The sequence below is a fragment of the Corvus moneduloides genome, chromosome 7 (assembly GCF_009650955.1).
Source record: "Corvus moneduloides isolate bCorMon1 chromosome 7, bCorMon1.pri, whole genome shotgun sequence".
Taxonomy (NCBI): Eukaryota; Metazoa; Chordata; class Aves; order Passeriformes; family Corvidae; genus Corvus; species Corvus moneduloides.
In genome coordinates, this window is record NC_045482.1 from 27,251,929 (window position 1) to 27,278,758 (window position 26,830).

The 26,830-nt window shown below is 39.3% G+C and overlaps 1 protein-coding gene and 1 long non-coding RNA gene across 8 annotated transcripts in view; one reads left to right on the forward strand and one right to left on the reverse strand.

Moving 5' to 3' along the window:
- Positions 1-26,830, forward strand: part of EPB41L5 (erythrocyte membrane protein band 4.1 like 5) — a 55,121-nt gene that overhangs the window by 19,128 nt on the left and 9,163 nt on the right. For 6 of the 7 annotated variants that reach the window (XM_032113741.1, XM_032113736.1, XM_032113739.1 and 3 more), the window contains exons 6-20: positions 1,237-1,281; positions 1,587-1,639; positions 3,535-3,655; positions 4,065-4,152; positions 4,774-4,862; positions 5,032-5,101; positions 5,792-5,961; positions 6,426-6,532; positions 7,204-7,231; positions 9,484-9,526; positions 9,825-9,940; positions 19,971-20,137; positions 20,641-20,735; positions 25,914-26,042; positions 26,609-26,670. In XM_032113741.1, coding sequence (XP_031969632.1) covers positions 1,237-1,281; positions 1,587-1,639; positions 3,535-3,655; positions 4,065-4,152; positions 4,774-4,862; positions 5,032-5,101; positions 5,792-5,961; positions 6,426-6,532; positions 7,204-7,231; positions 9,484-9,526; positions 9,825-9,940; positions 19,971-20,137; positions 20,641-20,735; positions 25,914-26,042; positions 26,609-26,670 — 1,383 coding nt within the window. The remainder of the gene's footprint in view (positions 1-1,236; positions 1,282-1,586; positions 1,640-3,534; positions 3,656-4,064; positions 4,153-4,773; positions 4,863-5,031; positions 5,102-5,791; positions 5,962-6,425; positions 6,533-7,203; positions 7,232-9,483; positions 9,527-9,824; positions 9,941-19,970; positions 20,138-20,640; positions 20,736-25,913; positions 26,043-26,608; positions 26,671-26,830) is intronic. The other variant, XM_032113738.1, reaches the window with a different exon arrangement.
- On the reverse strand, positions 14,245-22,504 carry LOC116446272. The gene is made up of 3 exons (XR_004241109.1): positions 22,493-22,504; positions 16,312-16,317; positions 14,245-14,333 (listed from the first exon to the last, which is right to left on the reverse strand). It is a non-coding gene; the product is annotated as an uncharacterized LOC116446272 (long non-coding RNA).

The window sequence follows — 26,830 nt, forward strand, 5'->3', positions numbered from 1 at the left end:
CTTGAGACAGTGTGATGCCTTAAAGTAGCAGAAGCAGTGGGAAGTGGAGCTTTGCTGTGGGTTATAGGTGTCACTGGCAGGGGCTTTCCCAGGGTTTCACCTTTAAACAGCAGGACACCCAGCTGGAGCTACTTTTCAGCTTCTACAGGTGCAGCTTGCTCATGTTCTCAGCCAGTGGTTATGTAACACAGCATGGGGAGTTCTTGAATTGTTTGGAAGCAGTTATGTGGCTGATAAGCACAGACTGGTCACACCCGCTACACACTGGAGGCCTGTGTTCTTTTTCATACCTGGGGTCAGTACCAACCAAATTTATTCTTCATGTAGATGCTAGTGTTCAAAAGGCTTTGGATAGTAAGTGGTTTGGCAAAGTATTTGTGGATTTGTATGGAACCTGTAGGAAAAACACCTGCATCTGTTTTGTGTCTGTGTATGAAAGTGTGAGGAGACACAGGCACACGTTGAAGTTGTGTGTAAGGCTTCCAGGCATCTGTGCTAGAATTCACACTGGATACCATGGTGGATGCCAGTGTTTTATACTTGATGAGACTTCTCTTGTTAAAGGAAAGCTGCGTACCATAATGGATCAAGGGGGCTGCTCTTTAGGGATATTGGATCAGAAGAATTGTTATTGTACACCAAAGGGATTTGTATCCAATATTTGCCCAATTTCTTAGCAAAAAGAGTAGAGAATATGCAAGGCAGTGAAGGAAAGCTGGCTCTGAAGAGTAAAGTTGAAAAGGCTGCAGCCTTTTCAAAAAATACTGGTTATTTTTTGTCACTTTGCAGTCAGCTTTCTGGGTTAGACTTCAACTAAGCAATCCATAGTAGAAAAAAATATTTTTTTTGCAAGACTTAAAAATAACCATTCTTTTATGAGATTGGTATGTGTATGAATAATGAAGGAAATGCGGAAGGTGGAAGTTGTTCTTTGCTCAAGTAGGATCACAAGAGAAGAAAAAATTATTTACTTGGGTATCCTGTTTATTTTTCCATGCAACACTGTAGTTTAGCTTTTGGCAACTTGTACTTTCGGGTTTGCTTCATTTGAAATGCCTGCAAAACACACAAACTGAACTGATAAAGCCTTGAAAGGTCACAGTGCGGTTTCTTTCATCTTGAAAACCCATGTAAAGAGTAGGAAACATTTTTATTTGTAAGGCTGACTTACTCCTGTTCACTGAGTGACACATCAGCACTATTAGTCAATGACTTATTTCTTATTTAATCCTACAGGTATTTATTTGTTCTGCAGCTGAAACTGGATATTCTTAGTGGAAAGTAAGCAGCCTTTTCAACTATTACAGTGTGTTCACCACAGAGTTTATTACATACATATTTTGATAGTTAATAAGTTTTGCTTAGTAATGTAATGGATTTTTTTTTCTGTAAAATACTACTTTTCTATGCACGAATATCAGGAGAGGAATGCTTAAATAATGTAGAGCTTATCTGCTGTTAATTTTCTGAAAACCTACTAATACCTTTTCTTATCCCAGACATTTGCAGTTTCTTACTGTCAGTTACATAAGTTGTCTGCTAATGGTGTCAGTTCAGGCTTTAACAGCACATTTCTCTTTTGGCAGATTGGAATGTCCTTTTGACACCGCTGTGCAGTTGGCAGCTTATAACATGCAAGGTGAGTAGGTGCAAAAAGGGAAGGGTGAAGTTGCACAAACAGCTTTGTGTAGACTCTTATTAACTGTTTTAAATAAAAGTCTGTCCTTGTTACGTCCGTAAAATAGACTCTGCCTGGACATGAGTGATCCAGTGTGAAACACAGATCTTTTTGATTGTACTTGTGCTGGGAGCATGTACAGAAAATTACTCAATTCCTCAGGAAGCCGAACAAGGAGGTTCTGAACATAAACAGCTTTGCCCTAAAGTTGTTTTCTCAGGTGTTTTTGTGCAAATCTGTCCACTTTCACACAAGATACGACATCTGAAGCCGTCCTGAATTGTTTTGATGTAGTAACGCAGCTCACTTTTATAAGGGTTGGGATTAAAGTGTGAAGACGCCTGCCTTTTTAACCTGCTCTTTTGTGTGGAAGGAAAGCAATTAGAATACATTCCATAGTTTAAAATATTAGCATTGTTAGAGCCTTAAGATACAGGTTCAGTAAATAAGATTTTGGAAGAACAAAGTGATCTAATTAGGCCATATACCCACTGCTTTTTGTGGTGGTCTTGTCTTTCCTTTCTCCACTGAATGAGGCCTCTAGCAGAGCTTTAATCTTACTGTCTGACAGCTGTGTACTTTTATTTAAATCAGCTGGAACCTGAGCTGGCTTTGACAGCATTCCTTTCAGCAGAGGCAGGCGTTTTAGTGGGAGTAAATTATTATAGAACTATGGACTTCCTCAGTCAGCATTAAAAAAAAAAAAAAAAAAAAAGGAGGGGGTGAAAAGACTATTATTATGCTTGCAGCTTTCAGAAATCCAAGAAACAGGGTTTTATAGTGTGTGTCATTTCTGTACCTGTGGAATACTGGCATTTATTTGACTTTTCCGGGTCTTCCCAAAGATGTCACTATTTTTCTCTACACAGACATCTGTAGTTTCATTTTTCAGACAGAGCAATTACTGGCCTGCATCAGACTTCCAAAGTCCCAAGTTACAGTATTATTCCTAAATTTTTGACTATGAGCTGAACATTAAGAAGCAACTTGAAATTAGTGGGAGGAGCCAGTGCTTAGTGACTGTGAAAATCAGGACATTTTTTAAAGGTTTATAGCTGTGAGTTTCAGCATTTTAGGTATCTATCTGTGTTTAAAACTGGGCTTGTTAGCATCTGTGGAAGATGGAGTTGTGCTTTTGATGTGGCACACCCCTTGACTGATGTGTTCCAGTATGCTTTCTAAATAGCATCTCTTACTGCCCCTCTGAGCATGCAGCAGTGGACTCGATGAGCCATTTGACCAACCCAGGAGGGCATTTATTATGTCCTTAGATGAAAAGAAGACCAACAAATAACAGCTGCATGATTGTGCCCTGATACAGAGTAATTTTAGCAGGACAGGGCCATATAGAATAATAAAACCAGAAACTGATTTGTAGGATGGACAAATAGTTTCATGAAAAACATCAGAACTGGTTTTGCTTTTTATAAATCTCAAGAGATACTGTTTTAATTCTTTAAGGCAAAATTCCTTTTAACTTTAGTCAGCTGTCATCTCAGTAGATGCTTCAGAGATAAAAGTGTTGAAAACTTTCTGCTAGAAAGAAAAAAGGTGAGTTTCAATGATGGTGATAAATCCCCTTTATAGGAAGCTTGTTAAGGAATATGTGAATAATACTTTGTAAACATAAATACAAAGCTTTTGTGCAGACAACACAACCATTGGTTCGGTGTCCATAATTTCCGTGTCAAAAAAGATGCCACTTCAAAAATAGGGAGAACTGGAGGAGAAGGAGGAATGCAAAAATAAATTTACTGTTTTAGACTAACTAGAAAAGAGTGCAGAAGTTCTACTCTAAGCAGAAATATCCACTGTGTTTATTTGGAACAGTGCTTAACAGTGTTGTTCTTTTGTAGCTGAACTTGGAGACTATGATCCTGCTGAACATGTCCCTGAGCTGGTGTCTGAGTTTAGGTTTGTTCCCACTCAGACTGAAGAGATGGAATTAGCTGTTTTTGAGAAGTGGAAGGAATGCAGGTACTACATCTTCCAGTGAATGCTACCCAGCTGTTTGCACTGATTTTTCTGTGAAGAGACTCTGTTAAAAAGATACTGCTGACACTTATTCTGTGGTCTTGCTCAGAAACAGAATTTTAATATGGTCCTGTCATATTTTGTAAGAGAATATAATGTGAAAAATGAAGCTTTTCAAAGGTCTGAGTAAAATGTTGAGATACAAAATCTTGAAACACAGTAATTTTTGCAGCAGCATTTTCAGATTAAAACTTTAAAAAGTGACCTCGATGTTCATTAAAGTGAACAAGTGTCACCAGTGTTTAGGTTTTTCACAAACTTCCAGGAAGTTCTTTTCCTCTTTCCTCATATACCAGTTTTTCCCTTCTGTGCTTTTTCAGGCATCTACGTAACAGCAAAAATTTTATTTCAGGGGGCAAACACCAGCACAAGCTGAAACTAACTACTTAAACAAAGCTAAGTGGCTGGAAATGTATGGTGTAGACATGCACATAGTCAAGGTATGTTTAACCACAGGATGGTGACCTTTGGAAATGATACTGTTAGTTTTGTGCTACATTTCAACACGGGTTCTACTTTGAGCGGAGAAAGAAAGGGAATGTTGTTCTCATGCAATCTACGTAACAAGTGATCTGGCTTTGTGTCAACATTCCAGTTTTGGCATGTATTTCTAGAAGGTATAACTTGAGTCCAAGCATATCTGCTCTGTGTTAAATGTGTGATTGGTGTGGAAGTGTGTACTACAGTTTGTGTTTAGACTTAAGTTTTGTGAAAAACCATAGTAATTAAAATTTGCTGGGGTGCAGTTAGCTACCACGTGAAGAACTACAAATAAGCCTAGATCTCCTGTGGAGGAGCAAGTGCAGCAAATGCATAAGGATGTCTTTATTACACAGACAAATCAAGAAACTTTAGTTTTTCTCTTTAGTTAGCCTTATTGAAGTGTTGCAAACAAGAAAAATCCATTTTGTAAGATCATCAAACTAGAGTTTTGTTGTATAAGATAAGCAGATATGTGTGTAATTATAACACTGGGCAAACAAACTACGTGAGTCACTCTAGTAAATTGGATAGAGGGTCAAACACCAAAATGAATATAATTTTTATTTTGTGGCAATTAGGCAAGAGATGGCAATGATTACAGCCTGGGACTAACACCTACAGGAGTTCTTGTCTTTGAAGGAGACACAAAGATCGGTTTGTTTTTCTGGTAAGATCTCTGATTGTACATTAAAATCTATTTTTGATTTTGGTTCTTGTGTTTCTTTTATGATAGCAAAAAAAAAAGTTTGGGTTATGAGAACACCATGAATATGAGATACCTTCTCAGTAGGTTACTAAAAGTTAGACATAACCTGCACTTTCTGTTCATCTGGCAGGCCAAAGATAACAAGGCTTGACTTCAAGAAGAACAAACTCACTCTGGTTGTTGTTGAAGATGATGAACAGGTAGATAAATATCTGTTTAGTTAAATCTCAGTCTTGATTATACAGTACTAGTTTACATATTCCTAAATCTCTTTCCTTATATTTAAGTTTTGAGAATTAATGTAGATGCCTGAAAGATCTTTGATTGTGACTTGGAGGGGAGGAGGGAAATGCAGGGACTTAAGTAAAAAATAAATTTTTTGTCACCTATTTTTTTAAAAGAGAACACTAAAAACTAAGCAGATACGTTGGAAACAGCATGCATTGCCTAAGAAAGTTTAGAAAAAGCCCACATACCACATTTCGTAGAATGAATTGCTTAAGCAGGTTTCAGAATTATTCCTATGGGGAAGAAATTGCATACAGCTGCATACCAGTGCTCACAAAAAGTGAGCACTGGTAATTTGAGAAGATTAGATTTGGAAGTGAAACCGTGTTAGCCTCATCAACAAGTATCTTCCTGTTGTAGTGGTGTCTTTAATTTGTAGTCATTCAGACTTGTTAAATCTATGAACTCCTTTCCAACCTTAGACAAGGTAGCAGTTGTTCATTATAGCTTCTGAAAAGGTTGATTTTTCTGCCTAAAACATTTTTTTAAATATATATATATTAGGAATCATAAAAACCAAATTTCATTTGGCTTGCATGAAATTTTAGCTTTGACTTATTCAAGCCCCTTGTAAGTCATCAGTGTGCTTTGTGTGCTTTAAGGGAAAGGAGCAGGAGCACACTTTTGTCTTTAGACTGGATCATCCCAAAGCCTGCAAACACTTGTGGAAATGTGCAGTGGAGCACCATGCCTTCTTCCGGCTCCGAGGTCCCGTCCAGAAAAGCTCCAGTCGATCTGGCTTCATTCGCTTGGGATCTCGGTTCCGGTACAGGTCAGTGTCATTTGTCATTTGGCACATGTCTTCTGTCATTCCTTGCTTTTCCTGCATGCTGAGTTCTAGTCCTGTTGTCTTTCTCTAGGACTTTGGGCAGTATTACTGAAGCTTTATTCTCTTCTAGAATTTTCAGTTTCTCCCAAACCCCATATACTGGGACCACAGAAATATGCAAAGGGCAAGCATGCTTTTATCAGCAACTTAATGTTTTAAAAGTCATTGCTTCTGCCATTTGTCTTGGGGAAATGGGGTGAAGAAGAGAATGTTTCTAAAACTCTTAACCTCTTTTGTTAAAGGCCTTTTGAGGTGTGGAGTTTGGGATGTTTTGTTAGAACTGACACCAGATAGAAAGCTATGAATTTAAAATAGAAATAAGATGTTTCGATGAGCAGTGTCTCTATTCTGTCATTAAAAGTAAGTGATTTATTTTTCTACTTTGTACTTTAACATGGCATTTTTAGTGGGAAAACGGAATATCAAACCACAAAGACCAACAAAGCCAGGAGATCAGCATCCTTTGAAAGAAGGCCCAGCAAGAGATACTCAAGACGAACACTGCAAATGAAAGGTAAAAGAACATCTATTCTGAGAAGTATAATCCAGTGTGAGAATCAGGTAATCGTCTCCTTTAAAAATCCTGGGTAGGAATTCTCCTGTAGTTGTTTGCCCTTCTCTTGAATTTTCAAAATTAGGTTTTCTTTGACTTATTTAGGAGACCTCATGTATTTATCAGAAAAAGCTTGTGTCCAAAGCATGTCCAAGCCAGCTTGCATAGCACGTAAAACACCCATGAAAATTGCACAGTAGGTCTCGGTATGAAGATGGAAAACAAAGGTCCAGGAAACAGTGATATATTAATGATAGTATTTTAATTGAGTTGGAAATTTTTGTTATTCAAATTTTCTTCATTGTTGTTAGGAGTTGCACTTCGTTGTCATGATCTGACAGCATGTGATACCTCATTTTTGACTCCCACTCTTGCATAGGCCAAGTGTGACAGCCATGTCTGACTTCAGATACTTGCTTAAATCTGAATTTGGCTTGCTCTTCAGACTTTTTATTTTATTTTCCGATTTAGATTTTTTTTTCACACGTTATACATGGGATGCGTGCAAATTTTGCTCTTTTGGTTGCCTACTTTTAGGCAGTGCTAGGCAATTTTTATTAATCATATAATTAATACTTAACTGATAACCTAATTATAAATTAAATTTTAATTAATGCTTTGTATTTCTGCAGCATACACTGCTAAACTGGAAGAAACAAGGTAAGATGCATTCCAATAATTGAATTTCTGTCCCTGATGTTTGGCACTTGTACTTGAGCACATGTCTGAAGGAGGAGGATATAGTGTGTTGGCCTCTTTAACTGTGGTTTTGCCATGGGTATTGTGTTTGTTTTCTTTACATAAAAGTTAGTGTTCAAAGCAAAGCTCCTGTGTTGCTGTCACATAGACAATTTTGCAAGAGTTGCTTACTAGCTAACAAGGAATTTTGTTTATTACTAGCTATGGTTCTTGCTGGGTATGAGCTGTAGTTCATGTGCTGCCATGTAAAGAGATCAGCTAAAAATGTATGAGGAGGTGTTCTTCGTGAAATCTTCCTGCTCTGGCTGTGTGACTTAAATACATCATCAAGTAACAGTCAAAGACAGGGAAAAGACAGTAAAATTAATATTTTTGAAATAAGTAGATGGTTTTATGTTCTGTATGACACTTGCATTTTTTTTTTTCATGATCAACATTGAAAGGGAAGCCTTTTGGTTCTTTATTTCTATACCAAGAGTCTTCCTGGATGTGTCAGGTCATACTTGCTGTTGCAATGTAAATTACTCATATGTATCTGAATCATAATTTTCATACCCTTCCTTAAGGGAAGAGAGGAAACCAGGTTAAAAGGAACTACCTCATAGTGAAGAAACTTAGGTCACTCAGTTGTGGTTTCTGTCCTTTGCCCTAATAACTTGTGAACACTGCAATGATCAGTTGCAACCGAATTATTTTTTAAAAAGTCAATATTCATAGATATTGAGCACCATGGTGAGGTGGGTAAGGAATGCCAAAATAACATTTCAGAACAACAGGTTTAATACAGCCCACCATTTTCTGTCTGTAGTAGCAGGGCTGATTCTTGCTTGAGAGGGGGAAAAGTCTGGGAAGTGTGGGGACAAGGCTGCAGTTATTCTCTGTGACTTCCTGTATTGTTTTTTCTTTTTATACAATGGGAAAGTACTGTTCTAAACTGGGTATCATTAAGATCCTCTGCATGCAAAATGTGACTGTTTGATTAATTAGTGCTCTTGTCATGCTGTGTTGTCATGCCCTTCTCCAAGTTTCAGGCTGCTTAGGTCATTCTGAGAGTGGGAAGAGAAACTTCATATTGCAGTTTCTCCTCCTGATAAGACTGCGGTCTCCTGATCTGCACTGAGGTGTGGCACTGTTGTGTCTCCACAGCAAGCTGTGCCATTTCTGAAACTCTACACTCCAGTGCTGCTAATTAAAATGCATCATGAAAGATGTATGTTGTTCCATTCTTTTGTGTTAACCCAGCACAGGGGAATGTGCTACTTAGAGGGCATTCCTAGATATTTCTTTTAATTCTCGCACATTCTCCCAATAGAGAAGGGGTGAAGGGGCAAACAGGCAAGGAACAGCTTGCTCAGTGTTGACATTACGGTGTTTTAAATAAATTCTAAAGAGTCACTGAAGTAAATACAGAAATCTGTTTGAATTGTCAGCTTGCCAGGTTGGATAGCTCTTGTCCAGACCATAAATCAGAAAATTAATGGGTCGTAGGAAATGGGAACCTTTTTTAAAGGTTAGAAGTCTGGGGAAAAAGTTTGCTTTGCATGAGATCCATAATGCATAATTACTCCTTTTAAGTCTCTCAGAAATGTGAAATGTCTCTTGCAGGTTCAAAAATCATCAAGGGATATGGGTCTTATTTAATTCATCAAATATAGTAAATATTTAATAATATAAATTATTATTAGTGCTGTGCTGAGTTGCTGTGCATGTAAATTTGAATAGCAACTTTTAAGTCCATTAGAGGTTGTACGTGCAAGAAACTCATTAATTTTTCTGATAAACTTTTGTGATGTGAAACTTCAAATCAGGAGGGTTCTAGTTATGGAACGAACATAGTATCTACAGCATGTAGACAATGTACAGCATTTTGACAATGATACATTTTGCTGGATGTTTTAATTAAAATTATATAACTTTTGCTTTAGAAGTGCCACATCTTACTGCTGAATCAGGAAGACTTTTTAAACCAAACTGGCTTAGGGAAGGAAGAGTTAAAAACAGATGAGTTGCAGATAAACTACAGCTTGAACTAAGAAAAAATAACTTGAAGCCCTTAGTTACCTAGAATAAGACAACTGACCTAAAGCAGAAATGTTGAAGGTCTTTTTGGGAAATATCTTAGACTCTGTTTCTTTCTGAAAGTCCTTACAGTTTTACCAGCCTGCAAAAGCAGTTTGTTGATTAGATTCACTTTTAAATTTTTCTTCTTTCAGTGCTACGCACAATGCCGTTACCAGCCAAACTAATGGATCACAAGTAAGGACTCTCTTTAATTCTTTCGAAAGGCAGTTTTCATGTGTCTCAACAGATTTGAGGATTTTGTTATTTGCTCTTGAAATCCAGTGATTGACCAATGGAAAGTTACAGGTAACTACTGTGTACAGTGCTGGAAAAGACTGGGCATAGGTATCCAGTGCTAGGGAAGTAAGGGAAGAAAATGGCCTTGCTTTAGCTTTGTGCTTAAGAGGAAGTGTTGATATGTTTTGTTCTCTTTAATGTGTCATCACTTCATTAATGTGTGTATAATGACTTGTTTTTTATTCTGTCTCCAAAGAGCTGGAATGCAAAGCCAAACCTGCCTGTCCTAACAGCGGTTCCTTCTGCGCCAGTCTTAGTGGAAATAGAAAACCTCCCAAGGAGCCCAGGAGCGAGCCAGCAAGATAAGAAGTGGTATGTTCAGCTTTGCTGGGAAATGAATTTTGCTTGCTTGCACATGATTCAAGTAGCATTTCCTTTATCTGTACTTAAATAAGCTGCCATCCTTGTATCTGTAATGTAAGTTGACAATCAAGTTAGTGATGATGCAGCTGATTTCTTCCTATGCATTGTGTGTGGAGAGGTGAGGACAACATGCTTAGTCACTGCCAACCAAAAGAAAATTTCTTCGAGGGTTAAAGGAATTAAGTCAGGAGTAGCATTTTCAAGTCTTGGAGAGAGTTGGGTCCTTCTCATGTGCCATGACCTTGTAAACCTTTGCTTGGTATCGTGGGGCCCAAGGACTTTCCTTGATCCTTAGGATAATACAAAACCTTGTAAACTGGTATCTTTTTGAATTGTTTTTTGAACCTTCTGAAATAGGCAAACTGACTTTTCTCATGAGCTTGGGTAGAATGGGAGCTTGAGGAAAATGACACAAGCTGAAGATAAGAGCTTTGATTTCATGTAATCAGAGTATTTGTTTTATTGATTAGATGCATCTCAAAATGAAGAGGATTTGTTTGAAGATAGATAAATGTACATGTCATTTATCTTTTCTTTAGCTAATTCTATATTGCAAAGCTATTTTCAAACCAAAACTGGCATGTATCAACCCAGTACTTGTGCACAGGTCATCTTAACTTCTTTGGCTTCTCATGCCTATGGCTTATGCAAGTAGGGAAATCCTGGCTTCTGCCAGACTCATCAGGAGCAGTAGTGGTGGAATGGCGTGACATGAAAGCTCTTATCCTAAGCAGTTTCAGCCCTCAAGAGAAAGGGTCTTTCTCCCATTGTCAGGCATATGAATCTGCTTTGCTTCAGAATCTTCTTACAAGTAGATGATACCTGTTTCTAATGGTGACGTCACAAATGTACTTTAATTTTGTAAATTGTTTTTGTTTAAAGACTTTTAATACTATCAATTTTGAATGATAAGAGGGATGGTAATTCTGCTTTGAGTTGCATTTTATTGACATTTCAATCAGAACATGTGATCAATGCTGTTTTTTCTTTCTTTTGCCCTTGATTTATCTAGTATCTGAAATCTGTGCTTGTCTATGGTGGGATCCTGTTGATCGCTCGATTCCTTCCGTGGTGGTGGGTGAAAGGTGGTGGCTTCTTTATTGTTCAGCATTCTCAAAACGGTTTTATTTTGATTCTTTTGGCCTGATTGCAAGATGAGTGCTAGACACCTGTATTTCCTTTGGTGGAAATGTTTGACTTTGCTCCAGACAGCTCTTCTTGGGTATCTGATTTGTGGCTAATGTTCCTGCTCATGTCTGCAAGGCTGCTGTTGCTTACTGAAATCTGGCTGCTTTGGTTCTGAAGCAGAGAGGGCTCTGTAGCCACTCTGTTTCAGTTTTGGGTTTGTTATGCCTGTTTTTAGGGTTGAGAACTTGAGCCTGTCTGTCTTAACCTTGTCCAGGAACCTCAGGTTACATGCCAGCTGCTGCAGGATGTAGTGTTTAGAAGAGTGGGAGTGAATGCAAAATACACCTTTATGTAACCCAAAACAGTGTGTCCTAAAGAAGACAAGCTTCATGGCAACTGGTGCATTTTAATTGATAGTGCAGTGCTTCTACTGTGTCTGTGTTACGTTTTGTTGAGACATTGTTACTGAAAGTAGTTGTCTCCTGGTTTTAGTGTGTTCACTGGAAACAGTTCTGCTTGTAATAAAGGGCAAATGCAGCTGTAGGAAAAAGAAGGCAGTTTGGAGCTGAGTCAGGAGTTGAGCTGCATTCTGGTTTCCTAGATGGGAAGTGGGGTTACGTTAATGTAATTGCCAGAACATACATATTTATTGCTGGGGGCTGTGACTTGGCTATTGTGCCTGCAAGGGTGTCTCGGTGCTGCTAACAAGATCTCCTTTCAACTGCTACTGTCTTTAATTGGCCTGTTTCTGCATGAATTATCTTTGCTTTCTGTCAGAAAAATAGTCTTCTTTTAGAGAGAGCTTGCCAAAGATTGTTGAGAACACCAAAATCTTTTGGACTGTGGATTTTGTAGATAGTTAGATTGAAGGGGTTTAGAAGTAAGGTCCTGACCTTGTGGGTTTCCATACTCTGCTTGGCAGATGCCTGTATTGGCTACCTTGCAGCTTAGATCCCTTCCTAATGTCAATGTTTCCTTTAATTTAAAATGTTAATGCGGCAGCTGCCAACAGCAATTGTGCCAGATTGTAGAAAGTACTTTGCCAGATAGGAAGGATTTTAGTATTTCTGGGTTTATTTTTTTTTTAGTTTTTTTTGTTTGGTTTTTTTTTTTCTTTGCTTCATTCCTGTAAAATTGCCAGCATAGGAAAGCTGTACTGTTCTGCAAGATCTGAAAATGATCTGGAATATTAGCTGCAAGTCTGGAAAACCTAAAATATGATCGGTGTCTTTCCAAGTTTAGTCTTTCCCCGGGAAGCTCCTTTTGTACTAAGATAGGACAGGAGACAAAGGTTTAATATTTGCTTCCTTACTGTGGGATAAGTAGAGAGAATTTTTTTTTTTTTTGCTAGTGAATGTAGCCACATACATCAGAAATGGTAAAATTAAAGGAATGAACTGTTGGGGATTGGAGCCCTCGGTATTCATGGGTCACTTCCTCAGTGTATTTCACAAAAACCAAAATTCTGAATTTACACATGGGTGACCTTTGTACAAATCCTGTCTCTTTTCTAAAGGAGGACTATCCCTGAATGTTAATCGTTTACTTCTGTTGTGAATCCTGCATGCTTTTCTGCTTGCCTGCCTTAACACGTGTGATCTTCCAACTCAGCTGTCTACTTGGCTGATCTGGATCATGAGAAGGTGCAATTTGAGCTGAAGGCCATCTGACCCCTCTATGTGAACAGCAACAATCCTTCCACTTTGTTTAGATTTGGCTCATTAAGTCCAATCTTTTACATTAAACTGAAAAAATACCTTCTTTTTAGGAATTTTCCTTACTGTCAGCAGTTTATGAACTGCTTTCTTCCAAGCACTTTTTTGATATGTGACTGTACCTTGTATCAGCCTCTCCTAAAACATACAAGTGAAGGATCCTAGTGCTACACAGACAACAGTTAACAGATCATTGTCCATTTTTTAAGTATTTTAAAATCTGGCTGTTTTCAGTTAATTGATTATCCCTGCTGCTTTGGAGATTCTTGTGCCTAAAGCCTTCCAATTTCCTGGCTAAGGGCTCCTGCATAATAGTTTTTTTCCAAACACTTTTTATAGTGATGAGTGTTCTCCCTTGCTCCTCTTTCTAGCTTTTGGAGGATTTTATTCTACCTGTGGCAAAGATTGGCCATAACTGTGCACAGCATTTCTATGGGTTTGATTTTAGGAATTCTAAATTTAAAATTTACAAACCATTATGCCTTCATATGCAAAATTAGAAAGTGAGGTCTTAGTTTGTGTTGCGACCTTTTGTAAAATGGTTCTTTTTCAATTAAATTTTTTATGTTAATGCAAGTTATAGTTGCAAGCAACTTCTTCAGTAGTATTAGTCCCTTAGTCACCTAAATTGTGGATGATTTGTTTACTCTACTGTTTGCTCCTGCACAGTAATGTTAATTTTTTTTCTGAGTTTCTATTTTCTTCTCCTTATTTAAAAAAAATTGCTTTAGAATCTGCCCTTTCCAATCACTTTGAAAACGGGTATTGCTTATAGATACTTGTTTCAGGTGTACATTTAGAGCTGCCATTTAAACTTGTTTTCTGCGAATAAAATGTGTTGTATATTTCAGAGGTCTGTTCCTCCATCACATTATTTTCTCCCATCTGTAAAATGCACATGATTCTTGCTTAGTTCTGTGAAGTGTTTTGAAATACGAAGTGCTTTACATTTGGGAAGTGTAAGCAACGTACATGAGAGAGCTTCATTTGTCAGTTCAGATTTGTGCAAAAACCTGCACGTTGCTTTGCGGAAAAGGGGTTTATTTGGCAGTGTCGTCATGTGCACATGTACTTGCATGCCTCTTCCCTCCAGTATTCACCTTCCAGGAATGCCCCTTGTCTTTTCGCATCCATCTTCTTGTCCTCACCTTTGCTTTACTTCTCCCCCCTCTTCCTCCTCCGTGCCCATTGACTAATTCTCCCCCTCCCGCTCCCCAACGCTCCAGGCCCCCTGACGCCGCCGGCCGCTGTCACCGTGGTGGAGCCGCGTGGGAGGCGTGGGCCCCGCCGAGGAGCCGCGCTGCGGACGGACCGTGCCCCGCGCTCGTCCACGAGCGCAACGCCAGGAACGCGGGGCTGCGCGGCGCTGCCGGGGCCTGCGCTGCCCAAACCTCCATGAGCAGTCTCTGAGACGCGGGCCCTGCTGGAGCAAGGGACTGCTTTCCGGCAGAGGCTGGCAAATGACCTCCTGAGCTCCCTCTGGGATAAGGACAACGGACCTTAGACTGTAGAGGGGCAAAAGCTTTTATTACAAAGGCTCTGCGGATTGTGCTGTTGGTATTTAGTCTTTAAAGAAAAACAACATATAGACCAGAAGCCACTCATCACTCTTACATTAAAAGCAGTACATATCTATCTATGTGTTTATATAGATAGATATATTTTTTAAATTGTGTTTAAAGTTTTTCTCAATGACAGACTCATTTTTTTAAGTTGGGTTTGTGTTTGAGAGCCATGCAGGAAGTCACATTTGCTATAAAGCTACATATGCAACTAGTGGGTTATAATATGGTTTCAAAAATCTAAAAGAAATAGAGGTTGTAACTGCCCCTCCGTTTGATCCATGATCGCATAAAAATATCTAAGATACATGGTTGATCTGAAAACTAACCTTTTTTTTTTTCTCAGTAAGACCTCTTCTGAAAAATACTGTTTGGAAATGGAACAGAATTATTTTCAATTTTTAAAGAATAAATTTATCAGAACTCTCAAGAAGGCAAAGAGTAATTTTTTTTATTATTATTTTTTGCTTTTTACAATTTTTTTTTTCTTTTTTGCTTCTCTGGTCCAGTTGAAAAGAAACAAATATTTCCTGACAAACACCAGTCCTACCATATGATTCATGAGGTTAATTGTTAAGACTCCAGCTTCATGGCTCATTGGTATTCTTGGGGGCCTTTAACAACATGAGGAACAAACCTTTACCCTTGAACACACTGTGTTTTCTTGTGTTTTCTGAAGTTTGTTGCTTTTAAATTGCAATATTCTTTTCCTTTAAAAAAAAGAGGAAAAGTTGTAACAGAGGGCTTTTAAAATTAATTTATATTTAGCTTTTAGGATAAAGGAGTTGTTTGAATAATTTTCAAATTGTTTCACTATGTTTCAAATTACCTCATAGCTCAGAAATGAAAAACTATTGTTTTCAGATACCCAGACCTGAAGAACCAAAGAAGTAAGTGTCAGCCAGGACATAACTTAATATTGCCTGAGATATTTTAGCCTCCTCACCCCCATATCTGATGGGGGAAAAGGGTTTGCTAATGAAATATGAGTCTCTATTTTACAACTCTGCTTAAAAAAAAAAGTATGAGTAAGCTGTATACATACATGTATATATAAAGATCTGTGAGATCTACCAAGTTGATAGGAGCAATCTCTTGTGCTCTTTTTAGTTTTAGGTTTTGAATGGTGGATGTTGTAAACTTCTGGAGTGAAGCAAACCCATTTATTTCTTTCTTATTTATAAAGTTGCATAAGAATATGCAAATGAAAACAGGTTGTTTAACTTTACAATATCGTATCATGTCTGTGTAGTTGAGGGAGAAGAAGCTAATTTGAATGGAAGAACTTGGGCTAGTTTTGTATTTAAAATGCAAGAACGCTGCTGCAATAAGAAAGACTGTTTTATTGCAGTTTTAAGTTCAGATGTGCTTTTGTCGAGGTCAGGCCACTGCAAGTAGTGGCTGAGTCCTCAGGTATCAGAGAAGTTTTGCGTAGCTGTCGCAGAATTAAAGAACAGCTGAGGCTGGAGGATGTCCCTGGAGATCATGCAGTCCACTCCCATGGTAAGAGCAGGGCTGAGTAGAGCAGGTTGCTCAGGACCATGCCAGCCAGGTTCTGAGTATCTCCAAGGATGGAGACTTCACACCCTCCAGAGATCTATTTCACCAACCTCACGGGAAGAAAAGTCAGGTTTTTTCTTGGGTTTAGAGTGGAATTTTCTGTATTTCAGTTTGTGTCCATGGCCTCTTGTCCTTTCTCTTGGCTCCCTTGAGAAGAGTTTGACTGTTCTCTTTACTCCCTCCGTCAGGTTTTTATACACATTGGTGAGATCCTCCTGAGCTTTCTCCTCTCCAGGCCGAGCAGTCCCAGCTCTCAGGTTCACCTCCTAGCTCAGATGCTCCAGACCCTTTGTTGTCCTTGTGGCCTTTTGCTGCACTCCCTCCAGTATATCCGTGTGTCTCTCGTCCTGGGAACCCAGAGCTGGGCACAGCACTCTGGGGTGTCTCACCAGTGCTGAGCAGAGGGCTGGAGACCCTAATGATGGTCATGGACTGCCCTGGGATTCACAGCAAGTTTGGTAATCAAAGCTGTGGCTCAGGTATTTGTAAATTTTTCCCATGACTGATTCAGGATAGAGGAAGCAGCATGAAACCCACCTACCTTTAGAACTGGTTTGTTTCAGTATGATATATGTTGCATGCTTTTGCCACATGGCTTTGACTCTTGCATACATCCTGTGGGTCCATTTTCCTCTGTGCTGGTATTATATTGGTAAGACTTCATGGCTTGGGGAGAATTATTATCCTGGTCTCTATTAGGGTGGGAGACAGCTCTCAATAGCAGACAAAGAAATTGTATCACACTGGTACCACCACCACCAAGCTGCATTTTTGCAGGGACAGGTCCCGTCCTCTGTGAATTGCAATGAGGAAGCACATGGATGTCTTTCTGTGGTGACACATCCTTACTTAATATGCCCAAAGGTTCTGCAGCCAGCATGTTTTCCTAAGCATGTTTTCTTTCCTTTCCTGTAGTTGTTGACTTCTATATATTATGCTGTGTCAGTATTTGAAATTATCCTCAAATGGAAGACAGCAGAAGTCTTGGAATATGGGACTTGCTTGATTAGAAACTGAGTGTGTGTGACCTGTCTCCATTTGTAGGATCTTACATCCCCACAATTTTTACTTTTGCTTTCCTCACTTGGAAAAGGAAGCTTTTTTGCTTTTTTTCTTTTTTTTTTTTTTTTAATATTTTGCATTTTTGTTTAGGAGAAAACAATTAGAAAAGGCTCAAATTCACTACTGCTCTTACCTTCAGTTACAATATTGGTTGCCCCAAAATTAAGGAAATTAACAAAGAATTTCATACTGTTGTACTACCTTGCAGAGTCTATGTGAGAGACTAATCTGTGTCACTACCAGTTTGAAAAAATCAATGAGCTTACATGGTACTCCATGCTGTTGGAAATCAGATTGTTTCCAAGAGAACAACCTCTTTTGTAGGACTCAGTTTCTCTATTTTGAAGATTGTATTTCACAAACTAGCATGAAGTACTGCTTTGCTTTTCAACTAGGAAGTTAAAACTCACAGCACTTGTGACTGCAAGCTTTCTCAATCGTGTTATGCATTCAATGCTGTGTGGTGCATATTTATACCAGTATGTTGGTCAGGCAAAAAGAAGGGATAATGCAGTAGCTGCTCCCTTGACTGTGTGAGCTCCCTGGGCATGTAATGACTTATTAGTGGGTTGACAAACCTTTACATGCACTATCTTCATTATTCCTATATTCATAATTATTTTTATGGCTTGAATTCCTGGTATATTTTATCAGCATTTCCCAGGGAGTATTTTGTAAAACATGCTGGTAGAAATTGATTTGAAGACATAAAACCTGGCATTTACTACTCTGCAAAGTTCAAAATATCCCTTTGTATGTGGGTAAATGCAGGAATGTGGAAGGCTAATGCCTGTTCCATTCTTGAGTAGAGAACTGACTGTTGTAGAAGCCCTACTTTTCCTGGGAAGCCTTTGAAAATTTCCCTTATGGTTGATGTGCCAGTTTGTCGGTGTTTTATAAGAGGTGTCAGAAATTCTGTGCAGTGATTCAAGTTTGTTGTGCTTTTTGCTTCCATAGTTTGGCCATTTATGAAGCCTGCCTGGTAATCTTCCTCCTGGTGCACTGAAGAGGGTGAAGGGTCTGGGAGGCTTCAGAGAACTCATGCGTGCAAATTCCAGTGGCTGAGGGTCTCCCAAGTTTCCTCTTTCCTCTTGTTCACTGCCCATCTTGGGGTGGCTAAGGAGATGTTTCAGTGGGTCTGAAGGCAAGATGGAGTCAATTCCGACTTGAATCTTGGCTTAGGAGGCTTCTTTGAGTTTATCTTGGCTAATGCCAAGTTGCTTCAAAATGTCATGGTGTCAGCAACTCCGTGCTGTAGGTAAAATCTGACCTTCTTATGGTTGTCATATTAAAGATTTTGGAGACTATTTACAGAAAACTGTGAGAAAATAGGAAGAAAATTGTTGTCTCCGTGTGAAGATTATAAAACATTTTCCCTCGTGTATCAGTAAGGTATGGGATTCAGTTTCACTTTCCTTGTTGCCTTAATTGGAAGAGCATCTATTCCTGTCTGTTAGTTCTAACAATTAAATCTCTGTGTCCATAATTCCCTTTCTGCAAAACTGTCTGCTGTTTGCCTTTTCCCATTAGTGGTGCAGAGAGAGGCTGCATAGGAGATTGAAAAATTTTCCTATTACTTGCTTTGCTAGTAGCTTCTTATTCCACTGCTTTAAGAGAATCAAGCCAGTGGCCTCAGTTGGCCTCAGCAATTAATTGACTTACAATGATTCGTACATTATTAGCACTAAAACTGTGATATCCTGTAATCTGTTTCAGAGGTATATATTTAACATTGAAAGGATTCTTTTGTGTGCTTGAGCTGGTGGGAAGGAGTTTTTTCCTGGAGCCCCTAGTGACAATAGGCCACTGCTTCCAGATACCAGGGGCTGGAGAGAGGCATGAGGCATTAACCTGGTAGTAGTAAGGGAGAGGCTGGTCTAAACTGTCAAGTAGAAAACTTGTCTGTGCTTGAGGGTAGGTTCTGTTGTGGTATGGGCTTGGTATCATTGTTCTCATATTTGGGACAGGACTTGCAAAACGGATTGGTAGATTTTTCTTCTTAAACCAGTATTGCAGCCAAACTCTGAGGGTGATTGTTGACTGAACTGGGCAGCAGTAAAGCTGTAGTTGTGTGCACAGGCTGTCTGATTAACCATTGCATTGTGCAGCAGTGGTTTCTGTGTTCGTTAGTTTGCTGTTAGGATAGCTTTAGCTGTTCCCATGCTTTAGAGAGAGATGTATGAGATTCCTGACTGCTTTCACAACATAAGCATCATAATATCATTTTTGGTTTTATAATTATTTTTACTTGTTCATTGAAGATACAGCTCATAGGGGAAAATAAAAAGGAGATGTTTCCATCAGAAACCAGAGGAGGTGAAAGAAGTGATCCTGGCAGGGTACGGAGTACATGCTATGGTTGACTTAAAACACTGTGGCTGTTAAGGTTTCATTCACAGCTCTGCCTAAGTTAACAAACCTGAAACTGGTTCTAGGTACGCCTGACCATAACAGTGTCAGTGCAGACCTGGGCAGTGCACCCTTCTGCCCTCTGTTTTGCTTACAAGTGTTGGGTGAAGTGCTGCACAAACAGCTTTTTGTGGTACCAACTTCCCTCCCCCTAACTTTTCTTTTTCTCTTGTAAAAATCCTAAAGGATACCTTGAGTTTGTTAGAAAAACTTCAAATGTTTGTTCCAAAAAGTGTATTTAATGGATAAAAGCTTCCCTCCTTCTCTCTTCACTTTTCCAACTGCTATGTGATGACACAGCAGGCAACATGGACCTGTTCTGTTATGAAATCACTTATACAGACAAGAAATGTTGCCTTTTTCTTGTTTTTTAAGCTCACTGAAAGCCAATGTCTTAGTTACCTGAAACAGTTTTTCTAGATTGTGTCTGGTCAGCAGAAGACAGCTTGAAAAAAGAAATTGCATGTGTTAAAGCTTTTTCTTGTTACAGGAAGAGTGGTAACATGATTGTGCATCTCTCTGCCCATCTTTCTGCCTTTGCAGCATACCTCTTGTTGATTTGCTAGACAGCACAGAGTTGCCAGAAACTTGTGTGGATGATGCTGTGGGCCGTCCAGTTGTTGGCTTGGCAACAGGAGATTCAGAAGAGGCTGTTAGTTGCCCTCCTTCCGACACGAAGGAAACTGCTGTGGAAAAAGCAGATTCTAATCGTAAGCAAACTGACAGATTTTTTCCTATTATATTGTGTGAGATCAAGATTAAATTATGAGGTTGATATGCAATTGTTTCCTTACAAAGAATGCAGAACTGTTTTAGGAAGCTCCCTTAGATTATATCCATAAGGACAGTTTTACCCATTACTGGAACAACAAGGACAGAGATACAAGGGAAAAGTCAGTTCTTCATCGGATGTGACTGTGTCCACAAATACAGTGCAGTGCAACCATCTAAGCAATTAACTCTGTGTTTGCTCCCTCACTGTGAGGATGGCTGGGTAAATGAGCTCACAGGAGTGCAGAGTGCTGTGACTTGGTGCACACAGTCTGCATGCTTGAAATTTGCACTGAAGCTTGAACGAGTAGATTCTCCAATCCCTATGCTTTTTTTGCACAACTTCCAAATTATATAATTAGTATTCAGGAATAATGCAAATTGCAAGTCAAATGACTCCACAGTAACATTAGGATGATGATAGCTTTTTTGTCTTTTTCAGTATTTGAAGACACATTCCTAAAACTAAAACAACTGGAGACAGAGCGCAGCAGCCCCGTGCCAACTGAGCGTCCCAACGTAAACATAAACATACAGGTACTTGGCCTTCATGCTCTCTGCTATGGCCCTGAATTTTGTTCAGATCATTCTGAAAAGTCTTCCACTTGCCTTGGTCTGTTTGCAAGACTTTTAAGACTATGAGTGAGTAATACTGGGGAATAGTAAAGGAAATACAGATGCTTTATGGTATATAAACCTGTGTGTGAGGGGGCAGTGAGATAAAGATCGGCATAGAAGTGCATGTGTGTGGAGACTGCAGCCTGGTGAGATTTTCTAAAATTAGTGGGAATAAAAGTCATAAACACTTGAAATGTTTCTCAGTTGTCTTTATCTGTAGGTTACTACCTGCATGGTGTTGTGTAGTTCACCCTCTTTTTGGAAGGGCTGAGCTGCTTTGCTGGCATTTTTCCATTCCGAGAAGGTTGTTTTGACATTTTGTTTTGAGTCGGGTTTGCCGATGATCCATCCCTCCTGTTAAGTAACCAGTTTGTACCTGCTCTCTGATGTAGGTGTTCGTGCTCTGTGTTTACATAGAGAGGAGTGATGTGGTTTGATTTACTGCTCTCAAATCCCTCTGAGCAAATCAGGCTGCACTTCATGGCAGCTGAGCCAAAGTACAAGCCTGAGTGCCCTGAACAGGGCGAGGGCTCTCTTCTCCCTCCTTCCTCTTCACTCTTTCTTCCCCAGCTTCCCTCTCTCCTCTGTCACCTGCAGGAATCATTGCAGGTTTCAGTGAACAAATGTATCTGCAAACTGGCAAACAATTTTTTTTTCCTGCTTTTGTTTTGAACTTTTTGTTGATGTGCTGGGTTTCTTTAGGTTTTTAGTTTGTTCTTTAAGTTGGTAAATAGTGAGTTAAATAGGTTCATGGAAGGGGTCAAAGAAATGCCAGAGCCATAGTGAAAATAGGTAGTGTTGCTAGAAGGGATGGAGTGGCCAGGATCCTCCCTTACAACAGCAGTGAACTTTGATAGATTCACTGGTTATCAGACAACTACCCTCACACAGGATATTCTTCTGGATTTTTTTAATGAGCTTTAAAAAATGTGAAATTCAGTTTTCATTACTCTGCTTTCTCTGATGCAAAAGCTTTGGGAGATTTTTGTGTTTTGGGCAAGCAGAGAGAGTGAAACACCTGGCAGCATTATCTCTGGACTACCCTCCCTTGTAGGGAGACCTGAGGATTTACCTAACTTTGAGTGAAGCAGCTGTGATTTTTCTTGCTGCCTCAATACTAACAGGAGCCAGGTGCCAGGAGGTGTTTAGCAGTGGGTGTTTGAGCTAAGCCCGCTCCTAAGCATTTGTTCTTCACCTCCATGTGAGAGAAGGCTGCTGCTGTGGATGGTGCTGCAGGCTGCTTGGCTCATGTCCCCTTTAAGGGCTGCTGTCAGGGCTGCCTGGTGCACCTCTCTGCTTGGTGAGTGCATTACAAAGATTACCAGGTCTCTAAGAAGATTAGTCAGTAGCCTGTAGGTCCTGTTATGCTGAAATGCTGCTTCTACATAAACTAAAGCAAATGAACACAGTTTATTTAAGAATATTTTAGCCTGTTGAGCTCCACTTTAGTTCAGACAGAGAGGGGAAAAACATTTAGTTGGTTAATTGAAGAGAACGGACCAAAAGTATTTCAGTAGTTTTTAAATCGTGGCTGATTTATAGTAAGCAAGCTAAGATTCCTGTAATGAGCTAATCTAACAAAGAGCTGCCAATACAGTACAGTCAGAGTCATCCAGCTGCTGTCACATGAGGTGCCAAGTAACTTTAGAGGTTATAGATACTGGGGGAATAGTAACCTGATTAGAGAGCAAGAACATTTGCATAACGGAGAATTGTGGATTAACAGTATGCCAACTAAGTGGGTAAAAGAGAGCTCAGCTTTCAAGAAGGAAGTGTAAATTATATTAGGAAAATATAAGAGTAGATCATCTGAGGGTTTTTTGGGTAGAAGAGATAGAATAAAACTTTTCTGCCTATGATGTAGCTTACTAAGAAGTCACTTGAGAGTCTTTGTTTAAAAAAGATAGACAAAGATTAGAGACTCTCTGCATACTTGAAATTCCAAATGCTTCAGATTGCAAAGACATGTAGGTTACAGTAGCACCAAATGAGCACACCCTTCAGAGAGGAAAGGTTAATGGTTTGGAAGCCAGTCCTGAAAAGAGTGACCTAAAAGACACTATTAAAACTACTTTGTTTCCTGCCTTTGAAGAAAAAGTAAAAAAATAGAAAAAAATTAGAAATTGCTTTAGAAAAAAAATAGAAGCTTTCATTTATGGTGTTGGTTATAAAATATACCTATGGGCTCTTCTCCTGTAGTTACTTTTCTTCTTTAATCTTTTAGTAAAAGAGGTGTTTGTGGTATCCTCTTTTGGCAGAATTGCATGGGACTGCAACATATCCACTAAAACCTTGCAATAAGCTTAGATCCTGGGGCTTGCTGTTACTTCAGAGGGAATGTAGTATTGCAGCATTCTCTCTGAACGTGTGCGATTACAAATTTCAGCACATTTCATCTCACTTGAGGTTTACCAGTGCATAACATACTTACCTATGTAGAAACTGTTACAGTGCATAAGAGGTTTGGTAAAATGCATTAGGGTGAAGTGTTATCTTTCTACTTACGAAGGCAGAGCTGCATTCTGGACTTCATGGCACTGTTTTATGCCAACTCACTTCAGCTTTGTTAATTAAAAATCTTTAACTGTTTTCCATCGGGGGACAGAGATGGCCTGACAGTCATCTTTATGTAATTCTATACTTGCAATCAATCAATCCTGATTGATTTCTTTGATAAGGAAATATTTATTTAGCTACCCCTGTTCTCCTAGAGAAAAAGAGGAAGCGAGGGAATGAATGGCTTCATTCTTCCCTGCTGCTCACTGCCAAAATCTGTTGGGATGGAAGAATGCGACTTTGTCCTTTCCCAGCTTTCACTGGTGCAGTGACCAGATCTGACAAAGAGAGCAAATAGCTTTAAATACATCAATGCTCTGCTTTCATCAGCTTCTGAAGGGAAATGAACAATAAAGGTTCACCCTGTTTGCCCATGTTCAAAGTCTGCTCCCGGGTCAGAAATGCAAGGCCATGAGGGTTTACTTTTTCTGAATTTGTTGTGATCTGTAGATACATGGAAGTTGCTCCAAAATGTGCCTGTATTAGGCTCCATCTTCCTGCACAAAGTGATTTTTAGTGGCACCAGGAAGACAACTCAAAAGCACAAAGGATTGGGATCATATGCCTTGTTACTGTCTTCAGTCTCTCCTTGCCTTTTTGCATCGCTGCCTGGTTTCATGTTTTGATTGAAGAACACAGTACAAGTGTAGTTTGTCTAGTCCATGGAAACGACAAACATTCGTAATGAGCTAGAATAATGATAAACTCCAGCAGCTTTACTGTTTGTGTGAACAACTGAAATGTCTTGTAAATTAAACATCTTGAGGGGTTAGCAGGTGCCAGATGCTTTCCCCTCTATCTGCATGCTTTTTTCATTAAAAAAAACCTCTTAAGACACCTATGCTTTTTTGAAGTACAAAATAGACAGGGTTGAGAAAAATGGATCATTAATATTGAGGGAAATAGTTCCTTGACGGTATGAAACTTACACTCTACTAAATTAAAATATTCTGTGATAGTGCTAAGCTTTTCAAAAGTAGGGAGTCTAATTGTTAATAGACTAGAGTGACCTAATTAAATTGATTGTCCAATTTAAGGTGGAGGAAGCTGAGAGGAAGTTAAATAAAATGGTACTTCAAGCACCAGTGTACTGATGTGCTCAGTTAAAATGATGAGATTTAACGTATTAGTGGAATAATGCATTCAAAATGCTGTGCAGGTGCTGTTACACACAACATCTGGTTCAGTGAGGTCCAGTGTAAAGACTTAAAGATTATCACGGTTGGGTGCTGCAGCTGTAAAAATAATAATAATTTGGTTGTTGTTATTCCTTTTGGCAATTCCAGAAGCCTCTCTAAAATGAAAGTACTTCAGTGTCTAATAATTGCTAGTCTTCATGAATTACGTGAAGGTGCACCTCTTAATATCTGCTGGCAGTAGTCATTAGCACCACTTGGTTTTTGGTCCTTATGGCTTTTTATGTTGACAGTGACCCTTGAATATTTTGTGAAGTTCATTGCTGACTGGGGTCAAAATTTGAAAACAGATTCTCCTTTAGATAGTCTCTTGAGATCCTATTTGGATATCCCTAAAGATGGTTTAGAGGGAGAGAAAAAAAGGCAGTGTTTTTCCCCTCTCGAAAGACCAAATAACTACAAGTTCTCACCAGCGTTTCCAGGGAATGTAACAAGCTGAAGGTGGATGGAGAGCAGTGGGGGGACAGGTGTTCAACTCTTTTTAACTTCTCTGCACTTCTCTCTATCTCTCTCTCTGATGGGCTTCATTCCTCCTGGGCGCGCTGTAGTTAGTGCAAGCAGGAGTGCAGCAGGATTGTCCCTGCTCCGGGCAGTCCTGCAGCACTTCCCTCCTGGGAAGAGCCTGCCGTAGACCGTGGCATATGGTGAGGAAAGCAGGACTCTGTCTCCCCCTGCTGAGTCATACCCTCAGAAGGAAGGTCACAGGGTTTAGTTTTCACTCAGCTAATTAACTTCTGCCACTAATCAAATAGCAATTAGTAGATTGAATGCTTAATTAACATTTTATAATTAAGAAATGCACTGCACATAATGAAATACACTGTAGTGAAAGGTATCTCATTCTTATTTCTCTTCATTGTGTATCTGGCTGCCAGTTTGCTCTGATATAATCAGTGGTGGGAGAGGTGGTTAGTAGAACTTTAATTAAACTCTTATTCTAATTTATAAGTGGATTTTAAATTAAAAATCTTCCTAACTTGCATTTGAGAGTAAATTATCAACTTTACGTGGGCTGTACTGAAATGATATAGTGGCTGTTATATTGATCTCCTATCAGTAAACTAGGCTGCAGTTTTAGGATGTACTTCATTTCTTGCACACTGTATTTTTAGCACAGCATTTTGCATATCCACATTTAAGCATTGTGCTTTTTTTTACTTTGTGTTGCTGTGACTTTACAACTGAATTCCAAAATAAAGGAAAAAATTGGCGTTTTCATTTCAGTATAAATCTGCTGACTTTTCTTGGGCTTCAGAGCCTTGTCGTTATTTAGAGATGTTGATAAACTTCAGCCCAGACTTGTCCGTGTGGAAACTGCTTCTGATAAAGATGTTTTCATGTCTAGGACGAAGTGGTGAAGTTGACAGATAAATGTCTTAACAACGCAATCGAGAGCCCAATCGTAGCAGCAAAGTGGCTTCCAGCAGATCTCAAAAGCAATATCCTGAAGGCCCAGGCAGAAGCAGGGCACAAGGTAAATACTAAACTGAACAGGGCTGTGACGCTCTCAAATGTTCTATTTCTCTTCAACTGCCCGATGTTGGAGAAGGTGCCTTGCAGATAAGGGTGTTCCAAGAGCCTGTCCGAGGTAGAGTCAGAAAGATTTTCAGCCTTTCTTCACAGTGATAATGGTCCTGTACTGGAACGGTTGCCCAAGGAGGAATTTCTGTCCTTGATGATACTCAACAGGTAACAGGACAAGACCCTGAGCCAAGTGGTTTGAGTGGTCATTGAGACAGGTAACCTCCAAAGGTTGCCTTCTAATCAAGCAATTACTCTGACACTAAGACTGTGCTTCTTGCATGTTGTAGTGAATTCCTTAGCAAATAATGGTATTTTATTTGGCTATGTTGGTGAATTATTTTTATTTCTGCACTGAAGTTGTCACATAGGATTGTTGTTCTAAGTCCCTGAGCTATAGATGAACAGAACGTTTTTGTGCTGGGATAGAGACACTCAGCTTTACTGTGTATCTCAGAACTGACACAAGATGGAAACAGGTATCAGAAATGTATGTCTCTGTCCATTTCTTCCTCTCAGGTTGGAAAAGATGACAGCATGACAGGTGTCAAGAATTCCAATATTCAGGAGGCTGCTGCCAGGTACTGAAGAGATTTGTAAGAAACATGTGGTGTAGTTACCCCAGTACAGAACTGAGAACCTGCAGTTCGGTGTGGTCTGCCAGTGGCTCAGTATCATTGCATTTTACCTTGCATAGGGTACCTTACCCTCATGGCTATGAAGTGGTTTTGACATGAAAAC